This window comes from Crocuta crocuta, unplaced genomic scaffold, assembly GCF_008692635.1.
Source record: "Crocuta crocuta isolate KB4526 unplaced genomic scaffold, BGI_CrCroc_1.0 scaffold143, whole genome shotgun sequence".
NCBI lineage: Eukaryota > Metazoa > Chordata > Mammalia > Carnivora > Hyaenidae > Crocuta > Crocuta crocuta.
Genome location: NW_027529175.1, coordinates 2,195,975 through 2,217,931, shown reverse-complemented (window position 1 = coordinate 2,217,931; position 21,957 = coordinate 2,195,975). Strand labels below are relative to the sequence as shown.

The 21,957-nt window shown below is 54.9% G+C and overlaps 2 protein-coding genes and 1 long non-coding RNA gene across 3 annotated transcripts; 1 reads left to right on the top strand and 2 right to left on the bottom strand.

The window, feature by feature from the left end:
• Positions 1–7,808: 7,808 nt before the first annotated feature.
• Positions 7,809–17,302, top strand: PMM1 (phosphomannomutase 1). Its single transcript, XM_077757952.1, has 8 exons — positions 7,809–7,949; positions 10,997–11,114; positions 12,210–12,286; positions 12,414–12,505; positions 12,747–12,846; positions 15,352–15,427; positions 16,256–16,371; positions 16,753–17,302. The coding sequence occupies exons 1-8, from the start codon at positions 7,863–7,865 to the stop codon at positions 16,873–16,875; spliced, it is 789 nt and encodes a 262-aa protein (XP_077614078.1). The 5' UTR covers positions 7,809–7,862; the 3' UTR covers positions 16,876–17,302.
• Positions 10,325–12,740, bottom strand: LOC144226544 (uncharacterized). Its single transcript, XR_013333675.1, has 2 exons — positions 12,618–12,740; positions 10,325–10,565 (listed from the first exon to the last, which is right to left on the bottom strand). It is a non-coding gene; the product is annotated as an uncharacterized LOC144226544 (long non-coding RNA).
• A 251-nt stretch (positions 17,303–17,553) lies between the features above and the next one.
• CSDC2 (cold shock domain containing C2) lies at positions 17,554–21,955 on the bottom strand. The gene is made up of 3 exons (XM_077757849.1): positions 21,780–21,955; positions 20,099–20,221; positions 17,554–19,517 (listed from the first exon to the last, which is right to left on the bottom strand). The coding sequence occupies exons 1-3, from the start codon at positions 21,953–21,955 to the stop codon at positions 19,355–19,357; spliced, it is 462 nt and encodes a 153-aa protein (XP_077613975.1). The 3' UTR covers positions 17,554–19,354.
• Positions 21,956–21,957: the final 2 nt, after the last annotated feature.

Genomic DNA, 21,957 nt, shown 5'->3' with positions numbered 1-21,957 from the left:
CCGGGGAGCTGCGAGGAAGCTCCCTGCTCCCCAGGAACTCTGAGTGCGGGGAGGAGCAGACAGCGCCTGTGAAACAGGAAAAGCCAGGGCCGCCTGACTGCACAGCCAGTGTCAGCCCCTCATCCTGCATCCATGAGCTTTAGCTGAGCTCCTCCAGCTTTGATGTGGGGTCTGCTTAGATTTCTTCACGTGTTTTTTCCAAAATGTATTTGTTTTGGTTATGTTATATATTTATAAAATGTAGGCATGGAGGAGGGCACTTGTGGGGATGAGCACTGGGTGTTATATGGAAACCAACTTGACAATAAACTATTTGTAAAAAAGAAAAAAAAAAAAAAAGATTTTAAATTGGAGAAACCAAAAAAAAAATGTATGAGAGGAAAATGTATGAGAGGAGAAACCAAAAAAAAAAGATGAGAGGAAAAAATCCTCTGCAATCCCATCATCCTAAGAGGTATTGGATTTAGTGAGCATCTTTGCAGAGATTTCTGTGGATTAAAGACGCACATGCTGGGCGTGCTGTGTGGTACCTGCCTTTGCTCTCAGCACGTAGTGAAGATGTGCACAGCCCCAGCAAGGTGGAAAGAGTACCACCGAGGAGGGAGTGATGGTGCCTGGTCGAATTGGATAGAGGAAGCTCTAAAGAGAGAAGATTCCAGCAGAGTTTTCCCCAAAGCTCGAGGGAACCATTAGGTAAGAGTAGGCAGCTCATCACAGTCGTGTGCGTGGAGGCCAGACCTGCTCTGGAATGGGATCGTGGTGTAGAAGGATGCCTGCCTGGGCAGGTGGGTTGGACCGTGAGACCCGTGTCTCCTCACACTCATGGGGGCGCTGGCCTGAGAGGGCAGCAAAGACGCAGGAGGGGTCTGGCACATCACTGAATGTGACCCCTTGACCACGGAGCCTGGCTGCTTTGGGAGGGGGCAGGACTTCTGGGACTGACCCTGGTCTTGAAGGGTTGCCTGGGAGCCCAGAGTCCCCTGCTGAGATCTCTCTCTGCTCCACAGTTTGGCTCCGCTGGAGAAAGCCCTGCAAAGTCACACTGCAGTGAGAGAGGTGGACACCAGGTGGCGCTGCGGATGTGCTCAGGGCCCAGCCCACCCCCAAAGGGCTAGTCTCACCTACCCCAGCCACATGCTCCCTATACACCTCAACCACTCTGTAACCGCCCCCCCAAGAAGCCCACAGAATAACAGTCCAATTGTTCTCACATTTATCAAGGCCCTTCCTAAATTTGTCCCTGGACATGTCCAGCGTCCCCATAGCCTGCTATAAGCATAGGCTGCTGTCACTGCAAACAGTATCCACCTCCAGCTTCAATTACTGTTTGTTGGACCTGGATCATCTCTCCCCGACTCAGAGCAGCCCCCTTCTCAGAGCTAAAGGCCCAGCTCCAGCATTTCCTCTACAATACCTTTCTGACTTCTCCCCACCCCAGAGCAGACCCCTCCTCCTGTGGGTGCTTCCTGGCAGGCTCCCACTAGCTCGGGCACCCTCCAGGGGTAGGGGCTGGCTGTGATCACCTGAGTGCCCAAGCCCAGCACAGGACCTGGCACAGGGCCAGCATCTCCTTGGGGGCGGACATTGAAGGGGAGGGTAGGCCATAAAAATTTAACCCTAGACTTGGATACAAACCCACCTGGATTGACCTTTTGACTCAAATGACCCTCATCAAGATCTCCCTCTCTATGGGCCTCTGCTTCTGCATCTGTAGAATAAAGACTATGGATGAGATCGTCTCTACCACCCCTCCTGGGAAGCAGAACTCGTCTCCCTGCCCATGACTCCAGAGATGAGGAGTGACTAGTCCACGTTCTCAGTCCCAGGGCTGAGCTCTGATCCACAGAGATTACTAACCCCAGGTGTAGAGAGGGAGGGAGAGCTGTCATCCCTGCTCCCCACCTCCAGGTGGGGCAGTGTCATCCCTGTCCCCACTGCCTTTGGCCCCAAAGGGCCCTATGCCAACCCAGCAACAGCCTCCACCCCCTCCACAAACAACACCTCTGAGCATGCGCCTTCTGCTTATTTAAATGCAATGGACTTGTTTATTGTGAAAACAATGTAAGTCCTGAAGACTTTTTAAAATATGGAGGAAAAAGGTCCAGATCCACAATCTCCCCCAAACTCCTGCTGCCCCTAAACTAAGAGGGAATTAGAACCAGCAACCAGCCCTGACTGTTCTTTGCAAAGCCTCTTTTAGCACAGCTCCTTTCTTGCACCCCCTCATCTTCCCCACAGCCTGGGAGAGGCTGGCAGCGGTGGCCCCATTTATAGGTGAGGAACAGCCTCAGAGAGTGAGAGGGACGTGCCCAAGTTCACCTGGCTGCAGAGGGACAGCCCCAGGAACCGTCAGTCTGCCTGTATGCACGCTGTATCAAGGCTGTCCCTCAGGCTGGGACTGCCACCCTGAAAGAGTCACACTCCAGGGGCACGTGGGTGGCTCAGTAGGTTAAGTGTCTGGCTCTTGATTTTGGCCAGCTCATGATCTCACAGTTGTGAGATTGAGCCCTGGGTCCATGGACCCTGCTTAAGGTTCTCTCCCTCCCCTGCTCATCGCTAGTGCTCTCTCTAAAAAAAAGTCACACCCCAGATAGGGAAAAAGAGAATCAACACCTCCCATATTCACTCAGCACATGTTGACAGCTGGCCTTCCACCAAGGGGGCAGGGAAAAGCATGGGCTTTAGAGGAACAGACCTTAATGTGAATTCTGCTCATGCTGTGATCCTGGGAAGCCAACGTCACCGCTCTGATGTCAGTACCTACCTCAAGAAATTGATAGAAACGTACTCACCTCAAAGGGTTCTTGGCAAAAGTAAGTGAAATGCCCAGAGTAGGAGCTGCACTGTCCAAACCAAATATGGAAGCCACGAACCTCCAAATCTCAAAAGCCCGGCCCCAAAGAGCCAGAGCCTTCCTTTCTGAGCAGGATCCTTCCAGCCCAGGGTCCCAGGCACCCTGTCTTCAGACTTGCTTCCTTTGGTGCTCTCAGAATGCTCTCTGACCAGTCTCTAAAGTCCCAGTTCCCCCAGTGCTACTTCTGCCTCTCCCTAGGGCCTCTCCAGGGCCCCATCTGAGTACCAGTTGCCAGGGACGAGCCTCCCTCTTAAAGGGACACACTGGTGGCCACAGAGCTACTCCATCTGGTCCTCCTGGATTTGTGCCTCAGGGCAACTCACTCCGCCTCCCTGGTTTCAGTGAAACGGGTTGAGGTGAGAATTCTGGAAGAGACTGTGAAAGGTTTTTCTGAGGAAACGAATTCACTACAGATGCGCTATTGTTCAGGGCTTAGCTTTGTTTGCGTTTGTGTGGACCCAATCCACAGGCGACAAGAACCTGTCCTGTCCTGTGCACCCCCTCCTACAGCTTCTGGAGCCCAGCAGCAGGGGTGGGGCCCAGGTATCTGCATTTAACCAGTTCCTAGGAATTCCTGGGCAATGGAACAGGTAGGTATTGGCCGTGAGATGTGAGACTAATTTAGGCAATTCCAGCCCCACCCACCGGCTCTATACTAGCTAGCTGGGCGCTGAGAGGGGTCTCTGGCCCTGTCAGTGATGGGGTTGAATGGTGGGGATCCGGAAGTGACGGCCAGGAAAGAATTCTTGATTTGGCTTTGGTGCAAAAAGGTGATTTTATTAAAGCACAGGGACAGGACCCACGGGCGGAAAGAACTGCACTGGGATTGTGAAAGTGACTGTTTATATACCATGGGTTAGGGGAGGTCAAGGCAGGCTTTGAAAAGGACCTTCATATGCCAAAGAGGACTCCGAAGATACGGAGGCCTTGCTATAGTCAAGCTAAGGTTGTTTTCCCTCTAGTAAGGCATGAACATCAAGACCGTAGGGAGTTCCTAGAGAAATGCTATGCTCTGTATTTGCGTCAAGTATTTGCCAGTGGGCTGAAGGTTACAAAGAAACGTAATTTATTTACCATTTCCTTCTTGCCTTTGTTTCCCAGATCACTATGGAGGGTGATGTTGGGGCTCCAGGAAACTGAGTCTATAGGTTTCTGGAGATCAGGCTATTGAGAAGATGGCCTTTTTCTTGTAATTTACTAAAACATTTGTAAATAAACTGTTGGTGACTCCTGTCTGGCATTACTGTGATCTCTATCAGTTAATTTTTTGTTTTTTTCCTTCTCTGAGCTTTAGGGCAGCCAGAAGTGCCTGAGGAATGTCATTGGCATCCCATGGGGTGGGGGTGGGGGGCGCGTGTATGCTAGTTTGTGCTTTGCCCTGAGCTTGCCTTAAGCTCACTCATCACCAGTGCCCAGAGTCCCAGGGACCAGATCTGGATGGAGCAGTAAAAGCAAGAGAACGAGTTGGGTGTTCCTTCCCACAGAGATGGCTCTGCTTGCGGTCAGTATCCAACAGAAAACAAAAGCTTCTTTTTTTTTTTTTATGTTTTTATTTATTTCTGAGAGGGAGAGAGACAGCATGAGCTGGGAGCGTCAGAGAGAGAGGGAGACACAAAATCTGAAGCAGGCTCCAGGCTCTGGGCTAGCTGTCAGCATAGAGCCGGACACAGGGCTCGAACCCACGAACCGTGAGATGATGACCTGAGCCGAAGTCGGATGCTTAACCACCTAGTCACCCAGGCGCCCCCAGAAAACAAAAGCTTCTTGAAGGCAAGGCCCTTGTTTTGTTCTCTACAGTATTCCCGGAATCCAGAACAGTGTGTACCCCAAACACATTTGTTTAATGAATGAACCAAACTCTGGCACAGGGCCTGGAAAAAAAAAAAAAAACGCACAACAGGTTTTTTTCTTTTGCTGGGCTTGACTATGGCTCCTCAGCAGGGAGCAATTATTGATCTTGACTTTTACATTTTTTCTGATATTTTGCTCATCATGAATTATTTTGCATTAATTTTGGTTTTTAAATATAGTAAATTAGAAAGAAAAAATTAAAATGCCACCTATTTTGATGTTTATTTTGGTGTCCTCCTGTTGTTTTGCCTGTGGCAGGTAATCACCTTACCCATTCACCCCGTCTCAGCCCTGCAGGCCTGCCTGGTGCTTTATATCGCCTTGTGTACATCCCTTTTTTCTTCACCAAGTGGAGACAATATCTTCTAGAGCTTCTGTCCAATGTGATGGCTAGCACATAGTAAGGGGTCAATAAATAATGGTTATTCCTATCTCACTGTTCATAGTCCTATCAGGTGGGGATTACATCCCCATTATGTAGATAAAGAAACAGGAAAGGTGACCTGTCCAAGTCCTTATAGTCAGCAGGGACCAAACTGCAGTTTTCCCGAACTCTGCCTCTAGCGATCTGATGAGAACAAAGGCAAAAGGAAATGTAGACAAAATTAAATTTCCTTGTAACCTGCAGCCCACTGACAAATCCTTGAGACAGGCATTCCTCCTGGCAGTCCCAACTGTCTCAACGTTAATGCTTTGTTAGAGGGAAAAACAACCATGGCTTGACAATAGCTAGGCTTTCTAGATCCTGGGAATCTTCTTTAGCATAGGAAAGTCCTTTTGGAAACTTCCCTTNCTGGGTGTTATATGGAAACCAACTTGACAATAAACTATTTGTAAACAAACAAACAAAAAAACTTCCCTTTGTCTTTACCTCCCCCAAACCCCAAAGTACATAACCAGTTACTCCTCACAACCCCGTTCTGGCTCTTTCTGCCCATGGGTCCTATCCCTGTGCTATAATAAAAACACATGTTTGCACCGAAGACGTCTCAAGAATTCTTTCTCGGCCTTTGGCTCAGAACGCCAACACTTCAAAGTATGTCAGATCTTCCTAGGGCACCGCAGCTACCAAGACGACAAAACAAAACTATCAAAAGCAGTGTGCACTTAAGTGCCACATATAGGTGTGTGGATGTGTGTTTTTGCATGGCCTAGACTTCCAGAGCTGATCACAGGTGATGAGGGAGCTTGAGGCAAGCTGAGGGCCAAGTACAAGCTAACACCCCCCCTCCCTTCCCAGGTAGGACAGGTATTCTATTCCTTGGATACTCCCAGCTGCCCCAAAACAGGAAAGGATAAAAACATAAATGGTTAAACAGTTAAGCCTCCACCAGTCCACCTGAAAAAGGCAATTCCATCAATGGCCTAAAGTCCAGGAACTCCCTGCTGTCAATGTTAATGCTTTGCTAGAGGGAAAAACAACGTTAATTTGACAATAGCTAGGCCTCCAGTGAGTCTTTAGCATATGAAAGTCTCTGGAAACTCTCTCCTGACTGTATTTCCCCCACTCTATAAAAGCGTCACTCCCCACACTTGCAGTGCAGCTCTTCTGTGCCCATGGGTCCTGTCCTCATGCCTTAATAAAATCACCTTTTTGCACCAAAGGCGTCTTCAAGAATTCTTTCTTAGCCATTGGCTCTGGACCCCACAACCCTCCCATCACCCCAAAATTTCATCACAAGCATTGGCAAGAATAGCGGATGCAGCAAAAATGCCCACCCAGGCATACTCCCAAACCGAATGGTACACCCTGGGAGCACAGAGGGAGGCAGGGGTGGGCTCTGGCAGTATGGAAGGAAGCCAAAACAGAATCCTGGAGAAGAGGATGCTGTAGTCAATGCATTTCAAGGGAAGAAAAACTTTGAAATTCTCCATAATACCAGCACCCAGAGACAGCCTGCTGCTTTCCATTACAATGGTTTTTCCACTTTAAATATTCTACAACACAGATTTTTATGGCTTCATGGCACTTCATCTCATAAATAGATCATAATTTAACCAATCCCCATTTTCCCTTATTTTCTGCAAGTTAAATTGCTGACTCGGAGGCCCATTTTTAAGAATTGTGACATGCCATACCTGTTTATTTTTATTTTATTAAATTTCTTTAATGTTTATTTTTGAGAGACAGAGCGCAACCAGGTGAAGGGCAGAGAGAGAGGGAGACACAGGATCTGAAGCAGGCTCCAGGCTCTGAGCTGTTAGCACAGAGCCCGAGGCGGGGCTCGAACTCACAAACTGCAAGATCATGACCAGAGCTGAAGTCGACGCTTAACCGACTGAGCCAATCAGTAACGGTATCAAACACATCTATACAAATTCTCCTTTGGAATAGGCCTGCTGTGTGCCAGGTACTATGTGGGCTCTTTTGCATTTATTATTTCTTTGCATATGCACAGCAACCCTACAGAGTAGGCGGTATTCTTCCCATTTTACAGATGGAAACACAAAGCCTCGGAGTGGTAAACTGACTTGTCCGAAGTCACATAGTGGTGGAGCTGGGAAGACAATCTAGAACTGATCACAAAGTCAACGTGATGGTTAAATAATTGTGAATAGTGGGATCCAGACAGGTTTCTTGAAGGAGGTGGACCATGAGCTAGGCTCACGGGGTGGACAGAATGACAGCGGGAGGAGTGTTGGTCCGTGAAGGCCATCATCTGGTAAAGTCCAGAGCCCGAGCAAAGGCCATCAGATTACATAAAGCTTAAGATTTGTAGGGCAAAGGCATTAGCAAGGAACGGGTGAGTCATGGAGTGATTGACGGCGGGCGGGGAGACTCGGGGACAGCTCAGGTTGTTGGAGNCAATCAGAATCTTCCCGCCGAGGTCCAACCCCGGCCCCGCTCCTCTCTTCCGGGTTCTATCCCTCACTTCCCGCCGGGCCCAGGCTTAGGCCCCGCCCACGTCTGGTTTGGAACAATCAGACCAGCCTGGGGCTCTCTGCTCCACCCAATGCCCGCCCCCTGCCCGCCTGGTGCAATCAGAATCATCCTTCATGCGTCGGCTCAGGCCCCGCCCCCGCCCCGTCGGGACAGTCCTTCTCCCGCCTAGATCACTCCCTGGCCCCGCCCCCCAGGCCCCGCCTAGTCTAGCCTCTCAGACTCGGCCCCCGCGGCCGCACCGCAGCCCTCTGCCGCGCGCGCGGAGTTGCAGCCATGGCGGCCACCACTGAGGGCGCCCGCAGGAAGGAGCGCGTTCTCTGCCTGTTTGACGTGGATGGGACCCTCACGCCGGCTCGCCAGGTAAGGCCCTGACGTTCAGCAGCTCCCGTCGGGAGTGTCACGCGGACAGAGGCCGAAAGTGGGGCCTGCAGCGGCGTGACAGCCCAGGACCGAGTGTGGGATGCCCGGGTACCTGGCCCCTAACCAGGGCCGCCCACTGGGAGTGATGGGGACCCGGTCGCGTATGTCACANAGCTTTCCTGCTCCAGCTCAGGCTTCCTCTCGCTGAGGCCTGGTCCCCAGACGCCCCCGCCTCTCCAGCCCCGGCTCCCGCCCCTTAGGATGCACCTGTAGCCCAGAGCTGGCGTCTGAGCCCAGGGCTCTAGAGCCCTAGCCCAGAGCCCTCTACGAGCAACCAAGCATCAGAGTCGCCACCTAGTGGGAATCGGGGGTCTCTTGGAGCCATCCCACTAGACCTTTACAGGCCTGGGCGGAGGTCTATTTTCTCAAGCTCCTCACCCACTTTACCTCCCACCCCTGGTTACGGAGGGAGGTAAGGCTTCGGTACCTTTTCGGTTGAGTTTTGGGCTCCGCCCACCTGGAGGTGAGAGTCCCCAGGCCTAGCCTGGTCACTGAACATACTGTGGCACAGGGAGGGTGGGAGTACCACTCATTAAAAGGCTTGTCACCATGTTGATTCAAACTCTGCTCCACGCTCAGTTTTTCTAGCTTTGGATCTCACCCTAGATGAGCCCCCAGACCGATCCTCACCCGCTGGGTACATAAGTAAGCAGGCCTCTTTTATTGAGGCCGTAAGGGTATTCTACTCCATTCTGGGGCCCTAAGGAACAATTAAGATCCCCTAGAGCAGGGAGCCAGTAGGGCTGGGTTGCAGTGCAGAGGCTGATGGAAACCCAGGTCTTAGCCTCCCCTTTTAGGTCCTGAATGACCCCCCCCCTTCCCTATTGGAGGGCCCTGACCTCTTTTCTGCCATCCCTGAGGACCCTGGGAGCTGCTGGAGGCAGGACAGCCAGATTCCTCCTTGTGCCCCCAGAGCCCAATGAAGGGAGGGTGGCGGGTTGAAGGCACAGGCCCAACCCCTCCCTCTGACCCTTTGCTCCACTGACCCATCAGCCTGTACAAAAACAGTGTGTTATTGCTGCCCTCCACAGTTTATGCCAAGGCCTATCCTTCGTGCTTTTTAAAAGTTAATTTTTGGGGCGCCTGGCTGGCTCAGTTAGAAGAGCATGCACCTCTTGATATGGGGGTCCTAAGTTCTAGCCCCACACAGTGTAGAGATTCCTAGAAAAAGAAATACACAAACTAAAAAAGAAAAGTTAATTTTCTTAGAGAGACACACACAGAGTGTGAGCAGGGAGGGGCAGAGAGAGAGGGAGACCATCTGAAGCAGGCTCCAGGCTCTGAGCTGTCAGCACAGAGCCTGATGCAGAGCTTGAACGCGAACTGTGAAATCATGACCTGCGATGAACTTGGTCGCTCAACCAACTGAGCCACCCAGGCATCCCTAATGTTTATTTATTTTTTTTAAAGCAATTTTTTTTTAATTTTTTTTTTTCTAGGAGAGAGAGAGAGACCGCGTGACAGGGCAGGGTCAGAGAGAGAGGGAGTGACAGACTCTGAAACAGGCTCCAGGCTCTGAGCTGGCAGTCAGCACAGAGCCCGACGCGGGGCTCGAACCCACAAACCATGAGATCATGACCTAAGCGAAAGTCGCTCAACCGACTAAGCCACCCAGGCGCCCCTATTTATTTTTGAGAGAGAGAGAGAGAGAGTGCGCTAGCCGGGAAGGGACCAAGAGAGAGAGGAGACAGGATCCGGCTCTGCACTGACAGCACAGAGCCCCACGCCAGCTTGAACTCACGAACCATGAGATCATGACCTGAGCTGAAGTAAGACACTTAACCCACTGAGCCACCCAAGTGCCCCAATAAAAGTTAATTTTTAATTATACACGTCTTCATAAACACATTCTCTTGTAAGGAATGAAAACACAACAGAGAAGGCTAAAGTCCCTGCTGACTATGTCAGGATCCCTGGCCCATCCCCTCCTGAAAGAAAGGTGGTTGCCTCTGCCTCTCCTGTGGCTTCTTCCAGACCNGAGTGGTATCATACTGTGTGTGCGTTCCTGGAACTTGATTTTGACAGTTAACGGCATGTGTCGGGACTCTCCCATATTGGAAGCATAGGCCTGCCTTATTCTGTGTAACCACAGTGTAGTATTTCAGAGCAGATATTTACCCTTCTCTGATTGACGAGCCTATGAGTTGTTTGCAGGTTTTCACTATTATAACCATACCCCAGGAGACCTCCGTATACATCCAGGCGAGAGAAGCGGAAGTTCTGGGTGACAGGGCACACGCATTGTTAAGTTTTCATAGATCTGGCCAAATGACCCTCCGAAATGGCTGCACCAGTTTATACTCCAAAAGGCAGCATTTGACATCATTATTTAGTATAGATATTGTCGGCTTTAAAGAGCTGAAAGTTTGAAAACATGAAGTGTAACTCATTAGTCTGCATTTCCTTGGTGGGGAAGCTTCACGTGATTAGTCACCAGTTAATTGCTTGTTCATTTCCAAGCACTCTGGATCCCCGAAATCATTGAATCTTGGTAGAGACCGCCTTCATGTGGTTGCTACTGTGATGCCCCATTTTTTTTTAATGTTTTATTTATTTCTAGGAGAGAGAGAGAGAGACAGCGTGAGCAGGGGAGGGTCAGAGAGAGAGGGAGACACAGAATCCGAAACAGGCTCCAGGCTCTGAGCTGGCAGTCAGCACAGAGCCCGACGCAGGGCTCGAACCCACGAACCGCGAGATCATGACCTAAGCGAAAGTCAGACGCTTAACCGACTAAGCCGCCCAGGCGCCCCTGTGATCCCCCATTTTATAGATGGGACAAGTAAGGCAAAGAAAGCAAAACCCATTGTTCAAGATCATCCTGCAGTTGAGAGACTTTCTGAACCTGTTACATCTCATTTTGAGTCTGGGTTCTAAGCCTTGAACTACCTCAGATTCAAATGGAACATGAGCTCCCTGGATTCTGAGCACCAAGTGAGGATTGAACAGAGGTCCCAGACATGCTGACAGTCAGAAATCTGTCCCTGCAGAAAATCGACCCTGAGGTGGCTGCCTTCCTGCAGAAGCTGCGAACTAGGGTTCAGATCGGTGTGGTGGGCGGCTCGGACTACTCTAAGATTGCAGAGCAGCTGGGAGACGGAGATGAAGGTAAGAGGAGCACCCAGAGCCAGTTCTGCAGTCGGGATGGGGGTGCAGAGAGTAGGGAGCTCAAGAGGTCCCTGGACCCACGTGCCTTCAAAGACCCAGCCCCGATTCTGTGCCGCAGGGGAAGTAGAGGAAAGAGCCAAATACTTCCCTCACCGATTCACAGCACCTACCATGAGCCAGGCACTGTGCCAGTCTTTGGAGAAACAGCAGAGAACAAAGCAGGCAGAATCTTGCCCTTCCTGGAGTAGTTCACATTCTCCGCTCTCTTTGCTGAGTCTCCATTTCCTCATCTTTAAAATGTGCATGGTTATGCCTGGCTGGCCCAGTCGGTGGCCCCTGGCCCCTGAAATCACACTAGTTAGGAATGGCTACCATTGCTGAAAATGGCCCTAGGTTAACTTCTTTTCATTTTCTCCTCCCCACCACACTTTCGGATGGGCTTGGTTATCTCATTTAACAGAGAAGGATTCTGAAGTCGCTCAGGAAGTTGTTTGGGACCCAGAGCATCAGTTAGGGCAGATCCCACCAGTTCTCAAAACCAGAAACTTACTTGACTTTTCCCTTTTCCCCACCCCCTCATGCATTCTCCAGCAAGTCTAGAAGTATCTCCGCTGCCCCTCCATTGTCCAGGTGATCGCTTCCCACCTAGACCCTACAGCAGCCTCCTGGCTGTGCCCCCTGACCCTCCTCCTCCCACACCCTCCAGCCACTTATGTGACAGCCAGAGCTGAAAATCCCCCCACCCCACCCCTTGCAACCAGCGATGGAAGCCCCTGGATGGTGGGGCTGTGGGAGCACCGAGCAGAAATGACGCCCTCTGCTGGGGAGTCCTGGGAGGCTTCCGGAGGAGGGAGCCGGATCTTGGAGTGGGGGAAGGTGGTCCAGGCAGAAGGACCTGTGTGAGCAAAGGCCCAGAGGTGTGACTGGCTTGTTTAGGGAAAAAAGCTGAAGGTGAAGAGCCTAGAAAAGCAGGTTTCGGCTGGCATAAGTGGGCTTTGAATGCCAAACTGGGGAGTGTGGGCTTTATCCCTCTACTTGGCTCTGGGTACCTGGTCTCACTCTTTCTTTTTCTGTGGCCTCTACCTGTCCCTGAAGTCATTGAGAAGTTCGATTATGTGTTTGCTGAGAATGGAACCGTGCAGTATAAGCATGGACGACTGCTCTCCAAGCAGGTCAGTGCCCCCCCCAAGGCCTCAGCCTGGGACACTTTTCCATAGCGGCGTAGCCCGTGGTGCCTCTGTCCTGGGCTGGGGGAGGGCACTGTGTCCGCCGCCCTCAGAGCCCATGTTCCTTGCCCAGACCATCCAGAGCCACCTGGGGGAGGAGCTGCTACAAGACTTGATCAATTTCTGCCTCCGCTACATGGCCCTGCTCAGGCTGCCCAAGAAGCGGTGAGGCCCCTCCCAGCCCGGCATCCAGCCCCCCCCCACCCCATCCCAGTCCTGAGGGAGGATGGGGTGGGTCTCTCAGAGGGATCCTGCATGCGCCAGGGCTCCAACTTACTGGTGTATGGATTCTCGTCCCCTGGGAAGTCCAAGGAGGCCGTGGTCCCAGATGGGGCTGGATTTGAATTCAGGGCCATTCTCCTTCTCTCTGGCTCCCTGCCCTCCCTCCTACCCCCGTTACCATCAGTGGAACTTTCATCGAGTTCCGGAATGGCATGCTGAACATCTCGCCCATCGGCCGGAGCTGCACCCTGGAGGAGCGGATCGAGTTCTCCGAACTAGACAAGGTGCCACCAACTGTGTGAGCTCGGGCTGTGGGGCCTCCGTCCCTTGACGTCTGTGAGCCTTTCTTTGTCTTCCCATCAGTGAAATGGATTGGCAACGGTGGTGTTCTGATTCAACCAGCCCCCTTTAGGACACCTACCATGTGGCATGGTCTCGGCATTTCTGGGTCTTTCCAACATGGCTAGTTTCCCTCCGCTAGCCAGCGCTTACCCAAGCCAGCACCCTAGGGTGTCATTTCCACCCATGTAGGGTTCAGCAGTAACGCCTCTTGATTCAGTCTCCACGGTTGTCTCCAATCTGTTCACTTGTGCGTCTCTCCCCACCCCCTCCCCCATAAGCCCCTGGCAGTCTGTTCTCTAACGGCGCCCCTGGGAGCCTTTTTAAAGCACCTCCACCCCCATGCACTCCCTGATTACAGTCCCTCCATCGCTCCCCTCGCCAACGGGACAGTGTCCCAGGCCCTCCTGTGCTGCGCTGAGCCCTGAGGGGTCTGCCCACCCCCTCAGCCTTCTCTCTGCATCTGTTCTTGGCCCATACCAGTGTTTCTCTCGCCTTTGGGTAGGCTGCCCCTGCTAAACCTTGACTTGCGCTTTGCTTCTCAGCTCTGCCTCCCACCCTTCCTTTCAGGGATGGAGTGAGTCTGTCCATCCAAAGCCTTTCCTGCCGGCCCGTCTCTGGCCTTCTCTCCCCCTTGCTGTCTCTGCTTCAACCGTGTCCTCCGTGCTGATTCTAGAGAAAGGAGACAGGTTCCGCTTCAGGGCCGTGCCTGGAACACACTCTCTTCAGACTCAGCTGGTCCTCTCCCCCTCTTCACGTCTGCTCACGTATCACTTTCTCATTCCATTCAGCAGTGCGTCCTCCTGCGCCTCCTGCTCCTCTCTATTCCTCCCCAAGCAGCCATCACCACCCTCTAATACGCTCGCTCACCTACTTTCCAAATCTTGGTTATTATCTGTCTCCCCCAGCAGAAGCTTAAGCTGCTTAAGGGCCAGGATTTCTGTGGCTGTTCATGCTGGATCCCCTGTGCCCGGCCCGTGCCCAGCACATAGCAAGTGCTGGAGAGAAATATTTGCCGAATGAATGAAATAGGTGGTGTTCTCCCCATCTTAGGAATGAGGAAACTGAGGCTCAGAGAGGGGAAAGGCCTTGCCGAGGTCACATAAGGAATCGGTTGCAGAGCAAAGATTTGAACTTGGGACCTTGGGACTCCATCTGCTTTCCCCTCTGATGTTTCCCTGAGGGTGGGTGGGACTCGCAGGGATGCCTTCTAGCTCACTGACCCCTGTTTGCACTCCGGTCCCAAGATTTAGAGTAGGCAATGCCCATGGGCATGGAGACTTTTCTTTTTGGGTTGGTTAAGACTGACCTTTGGCAGGGAGCCCCTCCCACACGCATACTGAGAGGTGGCCTCTACTCAGGCCACCCAGTTTCCAATCCTAGCTCCACCTCCTGCTTGCTGAGCAGCCTGGGAAAGTGGCTTTACTACTGTGTGCCTCTGTTTTTGCATCTGTAAAATGGGGGTAAGCATAGTGACCATCTTGTGGGCTGCAATGACTAGGCCAGATGGAAGTCTAAGACAGTCTGACACTTCCCAAAGCTCCTAGGATCTCCTCTGGTCTTTCAGGCTCTTGTTCGCCCCCCTCCTGGTATTGGAGGGGGGCACAGACTTCCTCATCTGTGTGCCCTACACCAGCCAGGATATCATATAAATATTTTACTCTCCTTCGGTCCTTCAGATCCCAAGGGCAGGTAGTCCCCTTCCTCAGATGAGGACATTGAGGCCAGACATTAAGTGACCAGCTCAAGGTCACAGTGCTGGTCCTTGCTGAGGCCGAACCTGACACGGGCACTGTCCAGTGATCAGCCTGGTTCTGTAGATGCAGGAGATACAGCCATCCTGGGCCGTGTGGGAACATTTATTCTGAGCCTGGGACACCCTTAACTCTAACCCTGCGCCCCACAAAGTGGGGCCACTGGTGGGGACTCTGGCCTCCCCGGGGGCCCCCTGCCTGCCAGGGAGGCGGAACCACGGCATCCTAGTGACCTCTCTCGGAGCACCCCCCATCACTTAGTAACGGGGCTTCCCATGCTCTTGGCATCTCATGGCCATCTCTGGTGTCTGGTTTGCGTTGTTGAGCTGGGCAGAGCCGACAGGGCTGAGCCCTGCCCTGAGGTGGACCTTATGACCTGGGACGCAGACTGCCCCGTCCCCTCAAACTCCTCCTCATGCCTGCACTCCGAGGCTTCCTCCAGATACCCTGCCCACACCCCCGTGCTGGCACGATCCGGCCCTGAGTCTGGTCATAGACCTTCTGGACTCAAGGCCCTGGCTCTGCCACTGAGGCTGCATGACCTTGAACAAGGCACAGCCCCCGCTCTGAGCCTCAGCTTCCTCATCGGTAAAGTGGGGGGGCGGGGTCATGATGTCCACCTGGAAGACTGAGCTCACCCCGGGCCTGGCCCACAGCCACCCTCTGAGCCTTGGCCTGCTCCCTCCTGTCCTGCAGAAGGAGAAGATCCGGGAGAAGTTCGTGGAAGCCCTGAAAACAGAGTTTGCCGGCAAAGGGCTGAGGTTCTCCCGAGGTACGTCTACCCGTGGTTCCTGCGGAGGGTCTTGGAGCCTCCCAGGGTCAGCCAGCCTAGGGTCTCAGTCCCCAGCGCCCTTAGAAAGCCTCCCTGCCCCCCTGGTCTTCCCCACCTAAACCCGACCCATGCCCTACCACCCACCCAGTTGCTCAGGTCAAAAACCAAACCATCTCCCTCAATTTTTCTCCCTTACCCCTTCCTACATGCAGTCTACTAGCAAGTCCCAAGGCCCTGTGTCCAGAATGTTTCTGGAATCTGACCACAGCTCACATCATCTCCACCAGCAGCCTCGTCTCGGGCTCTGGCTGACTCCCAACACAGCTGTCCCCCACCGTCACCCGCTGCCCAGTGTCTGGAGGGATACTCACTAAAGAGCAGACCATGCTGTACCCTTGATCAGAGCCCTCCCTGGACCCCAGGGCCTGCATTGCACCCCCCTCCCCCACCCACTGCCCTGTCCCAGCCTTCTCTGGTGCTGGCACACTCCACGCCCTTCTCCTTGGGAATGGTGCCCGCTCCCCTGCAGTTGCCACTTTGCTTCAGGCCTTAGCTCAGTGTCCCCTCCCGGAGAGGTGTCCCCAGCTGTGCTGGCCGGGGAGCTCCCCTCCCCCGGCCCCGCTGACTTACATGCTGCAAGGCGGTCTGGTTTGTTTCCTGCCTGTTCTCCCCCCTGGATCGCAACTCTCGTGAGGACCCCGAGTCCTCCACGCCCTGTGCTGGGCCCTGAGTAGGCACTCAAGGGCTGTTGAGTGAATGAACGAAGGATCTTGCCCAAGTTCACCCAGTGGGCTGCCCTCTGTTAGCCGTGCCCGCCGTCCCCCGCAGGAGGCATGATCAGCTTTGACGTCTTCCCGGAGGGCTGGGACAAGCGCTACTGCCTGGACAGCCTGGACCAGGACAGCTTTGACACCATTCACTTCTTCGGGAATGAGACCAGCCCCGTGAGTATGGCTCAGCCCAGGTGCTTTCCACCCCAAATCACCCCCAGGTCAAGGCCAGGACCCAGGGCAACAGAACAGGCCCCTGGGAGACTACTGGAGACCAGCGAGTGTTCACCAGCCCCATTACACAGATTGGAAGGCTGGGGCCCAGAGCTGGCTGGACACTTGTCCCGTGTCACACAGCAAGTCAGGGCAGATCTGGGGAAGGCCCAGAAGGTGGGCTTCCTGTTGGTTCTGAGAGGGCAGAAGAGGCAGCTCCAGGAGCCGGCGGGGGGCGGAGGGGGTTTCTCCATGCCAGGGTGCATTCTGGGCCTTAGCCCCTGGAAACCCCTCCAGGCACCACATGGGTTTGTGTCTTCCCTGCCCTTATCTTGTGTGCAGGGAGGAAATGACTTTGAGATCTACGCTGACCCCCGGACCGTCGGCCACAGCGTGGTGTCTCCGCAGGATACAGTACAGCGATGCCGAGAGATCTTTTTCCCAGAAACTGCCCACGAGGCCTGACCAGGACCCACACCCGCTCCTAGGGACTTCCAGAGAGCCCCACCCGGGCCTAAAGAGAGGCCCTGGCCCTGGCGTTGAGGGGGTAGGGAGCCAGGGCCCCTCCTCCTCTGGCGGAGGCTGCCCGCCTCATATACCCTGCTGCAAGGCCCACCTTAATGGGGCCAGGGTCCACGCGGACAGCCGTCCCCAGCCGGTCAGCTCCTGGCAGGACCGGCTCCGTCCTCCACCCCGACAGCCCTGGCCACAGCTGCTGCCCGTCCTTGTGAACAGAACGGATCTGCCGCCTGCGCTGGGAGCAGGCACGTGCTAGTGTCAGTACGAGACAGAGCCTGCCCTGCTTGCCTGTGCCAGAGGGGTGCAGAGCGCCAGGGAAGGTGCGTATTTGCCAGAACTTTCTCTCACAAATATTAAAGTTCCTGGAACAAGGTACAGTGTCAATTCCATCTGAATGGATGATTGGCCCCAGTCACAGACGATGTCACAGCCACTGCTTTGCAGATGAGGGGACAGAGGCAGAGACGTCAGGGACTCCCACCACTCCCCCACGGGCTCATACAGGAAGTCTTTGATCCTCTTGAGGGGAGCAGGCTATTGAAGGCCCGAACAAGGGTTGGTTTGGGGTACCCTCCCCACGCTCCTCCCCAGGGACCCAGACAGACAGGCAGCTCTGGGCCAGGCTGAGTCACAGTTGAGGGTTTATTGCCAGTGTTAGGAGGTGGGGGAGGGGGGTTCCGGACGGCTGGGGGGCTCAGGAGGATCTCTGCCTTGGCTGCAGGGCTGTGGGTCTGGAGGAGCCCTCCTGCCCCTCTGCCCCCCAGGCAGCCCTGGGCTGATGTCACCACTTCCTATCTCCAGGCTAGTGTCTTAAGGAGGCGGGGGAGGGTGCTCTGGGGAGTTAACCTGCACCAATAAACCTTCCACCAAGGAAGCCAGGAAGTCCTTAGTCCTCTGGGGCAAGTCCTTGCCAGAGTAGCTCCAGTGCAGTGAGGGGGGAGGGGGTCAGGCTGGACCATTCTTGGTTTGGGGATGGGGTGCAGCCAGCATATCTCAGCAGTTCTGGCCCCTTAGCCTTGCAGGGACTGAGAAGGGGAGGGGTGAACCTACCCCAGCTGATCTCTACCCTGGGGCCTCAGGGCACCCGCAGGGCTGGGCATCCTTCTAAACAGACACCCCCTCATTCTGGGCATTTGAGCCCGTTTTCCTCACAAACCCAGTCTCCAAAAGGTCACTGCCCCTGGCAGGCCTTCCCTTGACCCCCATTTCTTTTCCCATCAAACGATGTGTTTTCTGGAAAGGAGGGTGGTGGTGGTGGTGGCTGTAGGATGGAGGCAAAGCTGCTCCTTCCTGGCCTCCCAGGCGGGACCAGCCCCCCACCCGGGTGAATGCACACATGCACGCTAGCGCGCGCACATACACACACCTCAAGGGACTCACAAGATGGGGATCACACATGTCGGCCACTGGCCTGTTGGGGGCGCAGCAGCCACCTACTGTAGCTGTGGGAAGAGGACCCAGCAAGGGGCGGCAGGGCTGGTGGTCTCGCAGGGTGGGGGCTGTCCTGTGGGTGCCCATGCCAGGCCCAGCCTGAGGGGACACGCGTCTGCATCACCAGGTCCTCAGCAGCCGGCATGTGTGGGCCTGGGCAGAGTGTCCGCGGAGCCCGGGTCAGGCCAAGGGGACGGCTCCGTCCAAACTGGGGGCGATGCACCCCTGCTCCTCCACAGATCCGCGTCTCGAGGGTGGAGGCAGCGTGGCTTAGCGCAGCCCGGGGCGTTTGCGGGGGGCAGGGACGCAGCCTCAACGTGTTCACAGAGCCATTGCCGGGCTGAGGAGGGACTGTGACCACCTACGTTCCACCCTCCGCTCCTTGCCTACTTCTCCGGGACGCTGGGAGGAGGGGCAGATGGAAGGAAGTCTGGGCCGAGGCGGTGAGGAGGGCTCTGCCTCCAAGGTGTGCCCTCTCCCTGCCAGAGGCTGGGAGGCTCTCGCTGGCCTGGCTTCTGAGGGAAAAGGGTACAGGCCACAGTGGGGGACCCCAGCCCAGGGCGGGAGGTGTCAGAACAGGCAGAGTCTGGTCCCTGGGCCAGGCCTGGGCCAGAGGCAAGGGGAACAAGCTGGTGCGATGGGCCCCCTGGCGCCCCTGCCGCCCAGGCCCAGGCCTGACGCAGGCCCTCAGAGGCTCAGTGGGCAGGAGGGCGAGGGGGTCCTGTGTGGATGCGGCAGGGCGGGGGAGGAGAGTGGACACACAGAAGGCAGGTCCGGTGGCCTCCCCTTCAGTCCGGCTCACACAACAGTCACTGGTCACGGGGGTGGATGGAGGCACACGCTCACGGCCACAAGCACAGACGGACAGACGTGTACAGTGAGGCCGCCCAGGGGCCTGGGTCAGCCAGCGCAGCGGGGCCCAGAGCCCGCTGCTGCCCATCTACCCAGCGTGGCTCCCCACCCGCCCAGCAGCCAACACGTGAGCCCCCCCTGCCTAGGAGCCCACCACCTGGCCGGACCATGTCTCATGGGGGGTGTGTGGGGCCAGCTGTGTGAGCACCACCTCTACGGCCTGGAACTTCTGGTTCTTGGGTGGGATGGGGCACATCTTGTAGGTCACCTCGTCGCCTTCCACTGGCACGTACTCCCCCTCGATGCTGCTGGGTGGGAGAGGAGCGTCAGCCCAGCAGCGGGCCCCCCGCTCCCGGCAGCGTCCGGGGGCTGAGGGCGGCCTCCCCTCCCTTCCCAGAGCTTCAGCTCTCGAATCTGTACAGTGGGAACCCTGAACGGCCCCTCCCTCTCTCTGCTGTTTGAGGATCGAGACGTGCAGGGCACGGGCAGTCCGGCGGCCTAGAGAAACTCGGTGTCCTCTCCAGGTCCTGCCTGGCATCAGGGCCAGGGGCCGGGCCTGGACCACCTCTCCTCCGTCTGTGTGCCCTTCAGGCTGAAAAGCCCAGGGTCTGGCCCAGCCCTCTCTGTTCCCAAGATGTTGAAACAGGATCCCAGGGCTGAGCCAGTGGTTCCGGGGGGAGGGGAGGGCCCGAGTGTCCCCTCCTGACCTGGCTCCAGCCCTCCTCCTCCTGCCCCCAGGCACCTGCAGCTCCTGCAGCAGGAGAAAGATGCCAGGAACACAGACTTCAGCCAGGCAGGGGAGAGGCCAGGGGAGGCATTTCTTGAGGCACTGCCAGGACCCTGCAGCAGGGGCCCAGCCAAGAATAGGGACGCCGGAGGGACTCACTCAGATACGTGCACAAAGATGTCCTCGGATCCATTCTCAGGGGTGATGAAGCCGTGGCCCTGTGAGCGTGAGAACTGCTTACAGACACCCTTGAACACTGGGCCAGCCGAGGCACGGGCTGTCCTGAGGATAGAGTAGGGGGGTTAGAGCTGCTGGGGACTCCCCTCCCTGGACGCCCACCACCCTCCCGGGCCCTGCCTGCAGAGCCCGTCTCAGGGCTGCGGAAAACCCTCCGCAGGCCAGAAACTGAGCACAGTGATGCTAGCTCAGCCTTCTCGTGGTCCCATTGCACAGTAAGGAGACCGAGGCCCAGAGAGGGGAACTGGCTTTCCCAGGGTGCAGAGCAAGTGGGTCTCCTCACTCCCAGGGAGTGCCGCTCTTTCTCTCTACACAGCACCCTCCCCTCTTGAGATTGTTTGGGCTTACGTGGGCTCCTATTGTAAGATTTCTTTTTTTAAATTTACTTATTTTGAGAGAGAGCATGTATATGCACATGCGCCGCAAGCAGGGGAGGGGCAGAGAGAGAAGATAGAGAATCGCAGTCTCCTAGTTATCAGCTGGGAGCCTGATATAGGGCTCGAACTCACAAACCATGCATGAGATCATGACCTGTGCCGAAATCAAGGGTTGGAAGCTTAACCGACTGAGTTACCCAGGCAACCCCTGTCATAAGACTTCTGATGGAAGAACATCCAGCCTAAATTTGAATGCCCCCTGAAATGGGGAGCTCACTACCTTTTGAAGCAGCAGTATCGTATTCACTTGTTACTCATCCACTCATTCATCATTTATTAAGCATGTGCTCTGTGCCTGGCCTTGGGTTGGACATAGGGAACAATTGGTGCTTGCCATCAAAAAACCCTCCTTCAGGGGCGCCTGGCTGGCTCCATCAGTGAAGCATGCTACTCTTGATCTTGGGATCATGAGTTCAAGCCCCATATTGGGCACAGAGCTTGAAAAACGGGGTGTGGCTGGGTGGCTCAGTTGCTTGGGCGTCTCTTGATTTCAGCTCAGGTCATGATCTCACAGTTTGTGGGTTTGAGCCCTGCATCTGGCTCCATGCTGACAGTGCAGAGCCTGCTTGGGATTCTCTCTCTCTGCCCCTTCCCTGCTCACTTGCTCTCTCTCAAAAATAAAACAAAATAAAATAAAATAAAATACCTTCTCCTTTGGCCAAGACAAGTCAAACTCCCTCCCCCATGTGATCCCACCCAGCGAGCTACCCCAGAGGCTCAAGGCTGGTCTGTCTAGACTGCCCACCCCCCACCAAAAGTCAGTTGCATGCTTCCATTTTGGTCCAGGCTGATGCATGTATGTGGAACACCCAGCTTCCTTCTTCACCTAATACATCTTCCAAACACACTAGGACCTCATCTTCCCTGATGCCTGAAGCTGGGTCCTCTCCCCCTACCCTGCAGGATGGAGGTGAATGGTGGATAAGTTACTTCTGGATTGTAAGCAGTTAATGGGTGGAGACTGGCTTATTCATCACTGAATCCCCTGGTCAGGTGCTCAATAAATCTTAGCGGAGCGAGCGAATGAATGAACACAGTAGTTACTGGAAGGTCCATACACAGCTCCCCTGTACTTGAGTGAGAACAACAGGGGTTGGGAAAAGATGGGGCTGGGAACTCGTCCTGGGGAAAGATCTCTGGAGCCTGGGCGAGGGGCAGGTACTCACGCTGAATACGTCCTGGTCCGCTTGGTGGGCAGAGGACTGGGCAGGTCCCGAGATGAGATGCCTCCCCGCTCCCAGACCCTGCTGCCCTCCCGGTGGAAGGGGAAGGTGGGCCAGACAGGAGACTTGGGGGAGTGGAGGGGGGGCACTACTGGGGGCGACGTGGGCTCTGAAGTCATGG

Excerpts from the sequence above, each read along its gene's own strand:
- PMM1 (XM_077757952.1), top strand. The coding sequence starts at position 7,863 with ATGGCGGCCACCACTGAGGGCGCCCGCAGGAAGGAGCGCGTTCTCTGC. Across the intron at positions 12,506-12,746 it reads CTCAGGCTGCCCAAGAAGCG|TGGAACTTTCATCGAGTTCC; the intron begins GTGAGGCCCCTC and ends CGTTACCATCAG. Across the intron at positions 15,428-16,255 it reads AGGGCTGAGGTTCTCCCGAG|GAGGCATGATCAGCTTTGAC; the intron begins GTACGTCTACCC and ends CGTCCCCCGCAG.
- CSDC2 (XM_077757849.1), bottom strand. The coding sequence starts at position 21,955 with ATGACTTCAGAGCCCACGTCGCCCCCAGTAGTGCCCCCCCTCCACTCC. Across the intron at positions 20,222-21,779 it reads CGGACCAGGACGTATTCAGC|GACAGCCCGTGCCTCGGCTG; the intron begins GTGAGTACCTGC and ends CTCTATCCTCAG. Across the intron at positions 19,518-20,098 it reads ATCTTTGTGCACGTATCTGA|CATCGAGGGGGAGTACGTGC; the intron begins GTGAGTCCCTCC and ends CCCACCCAGCAG.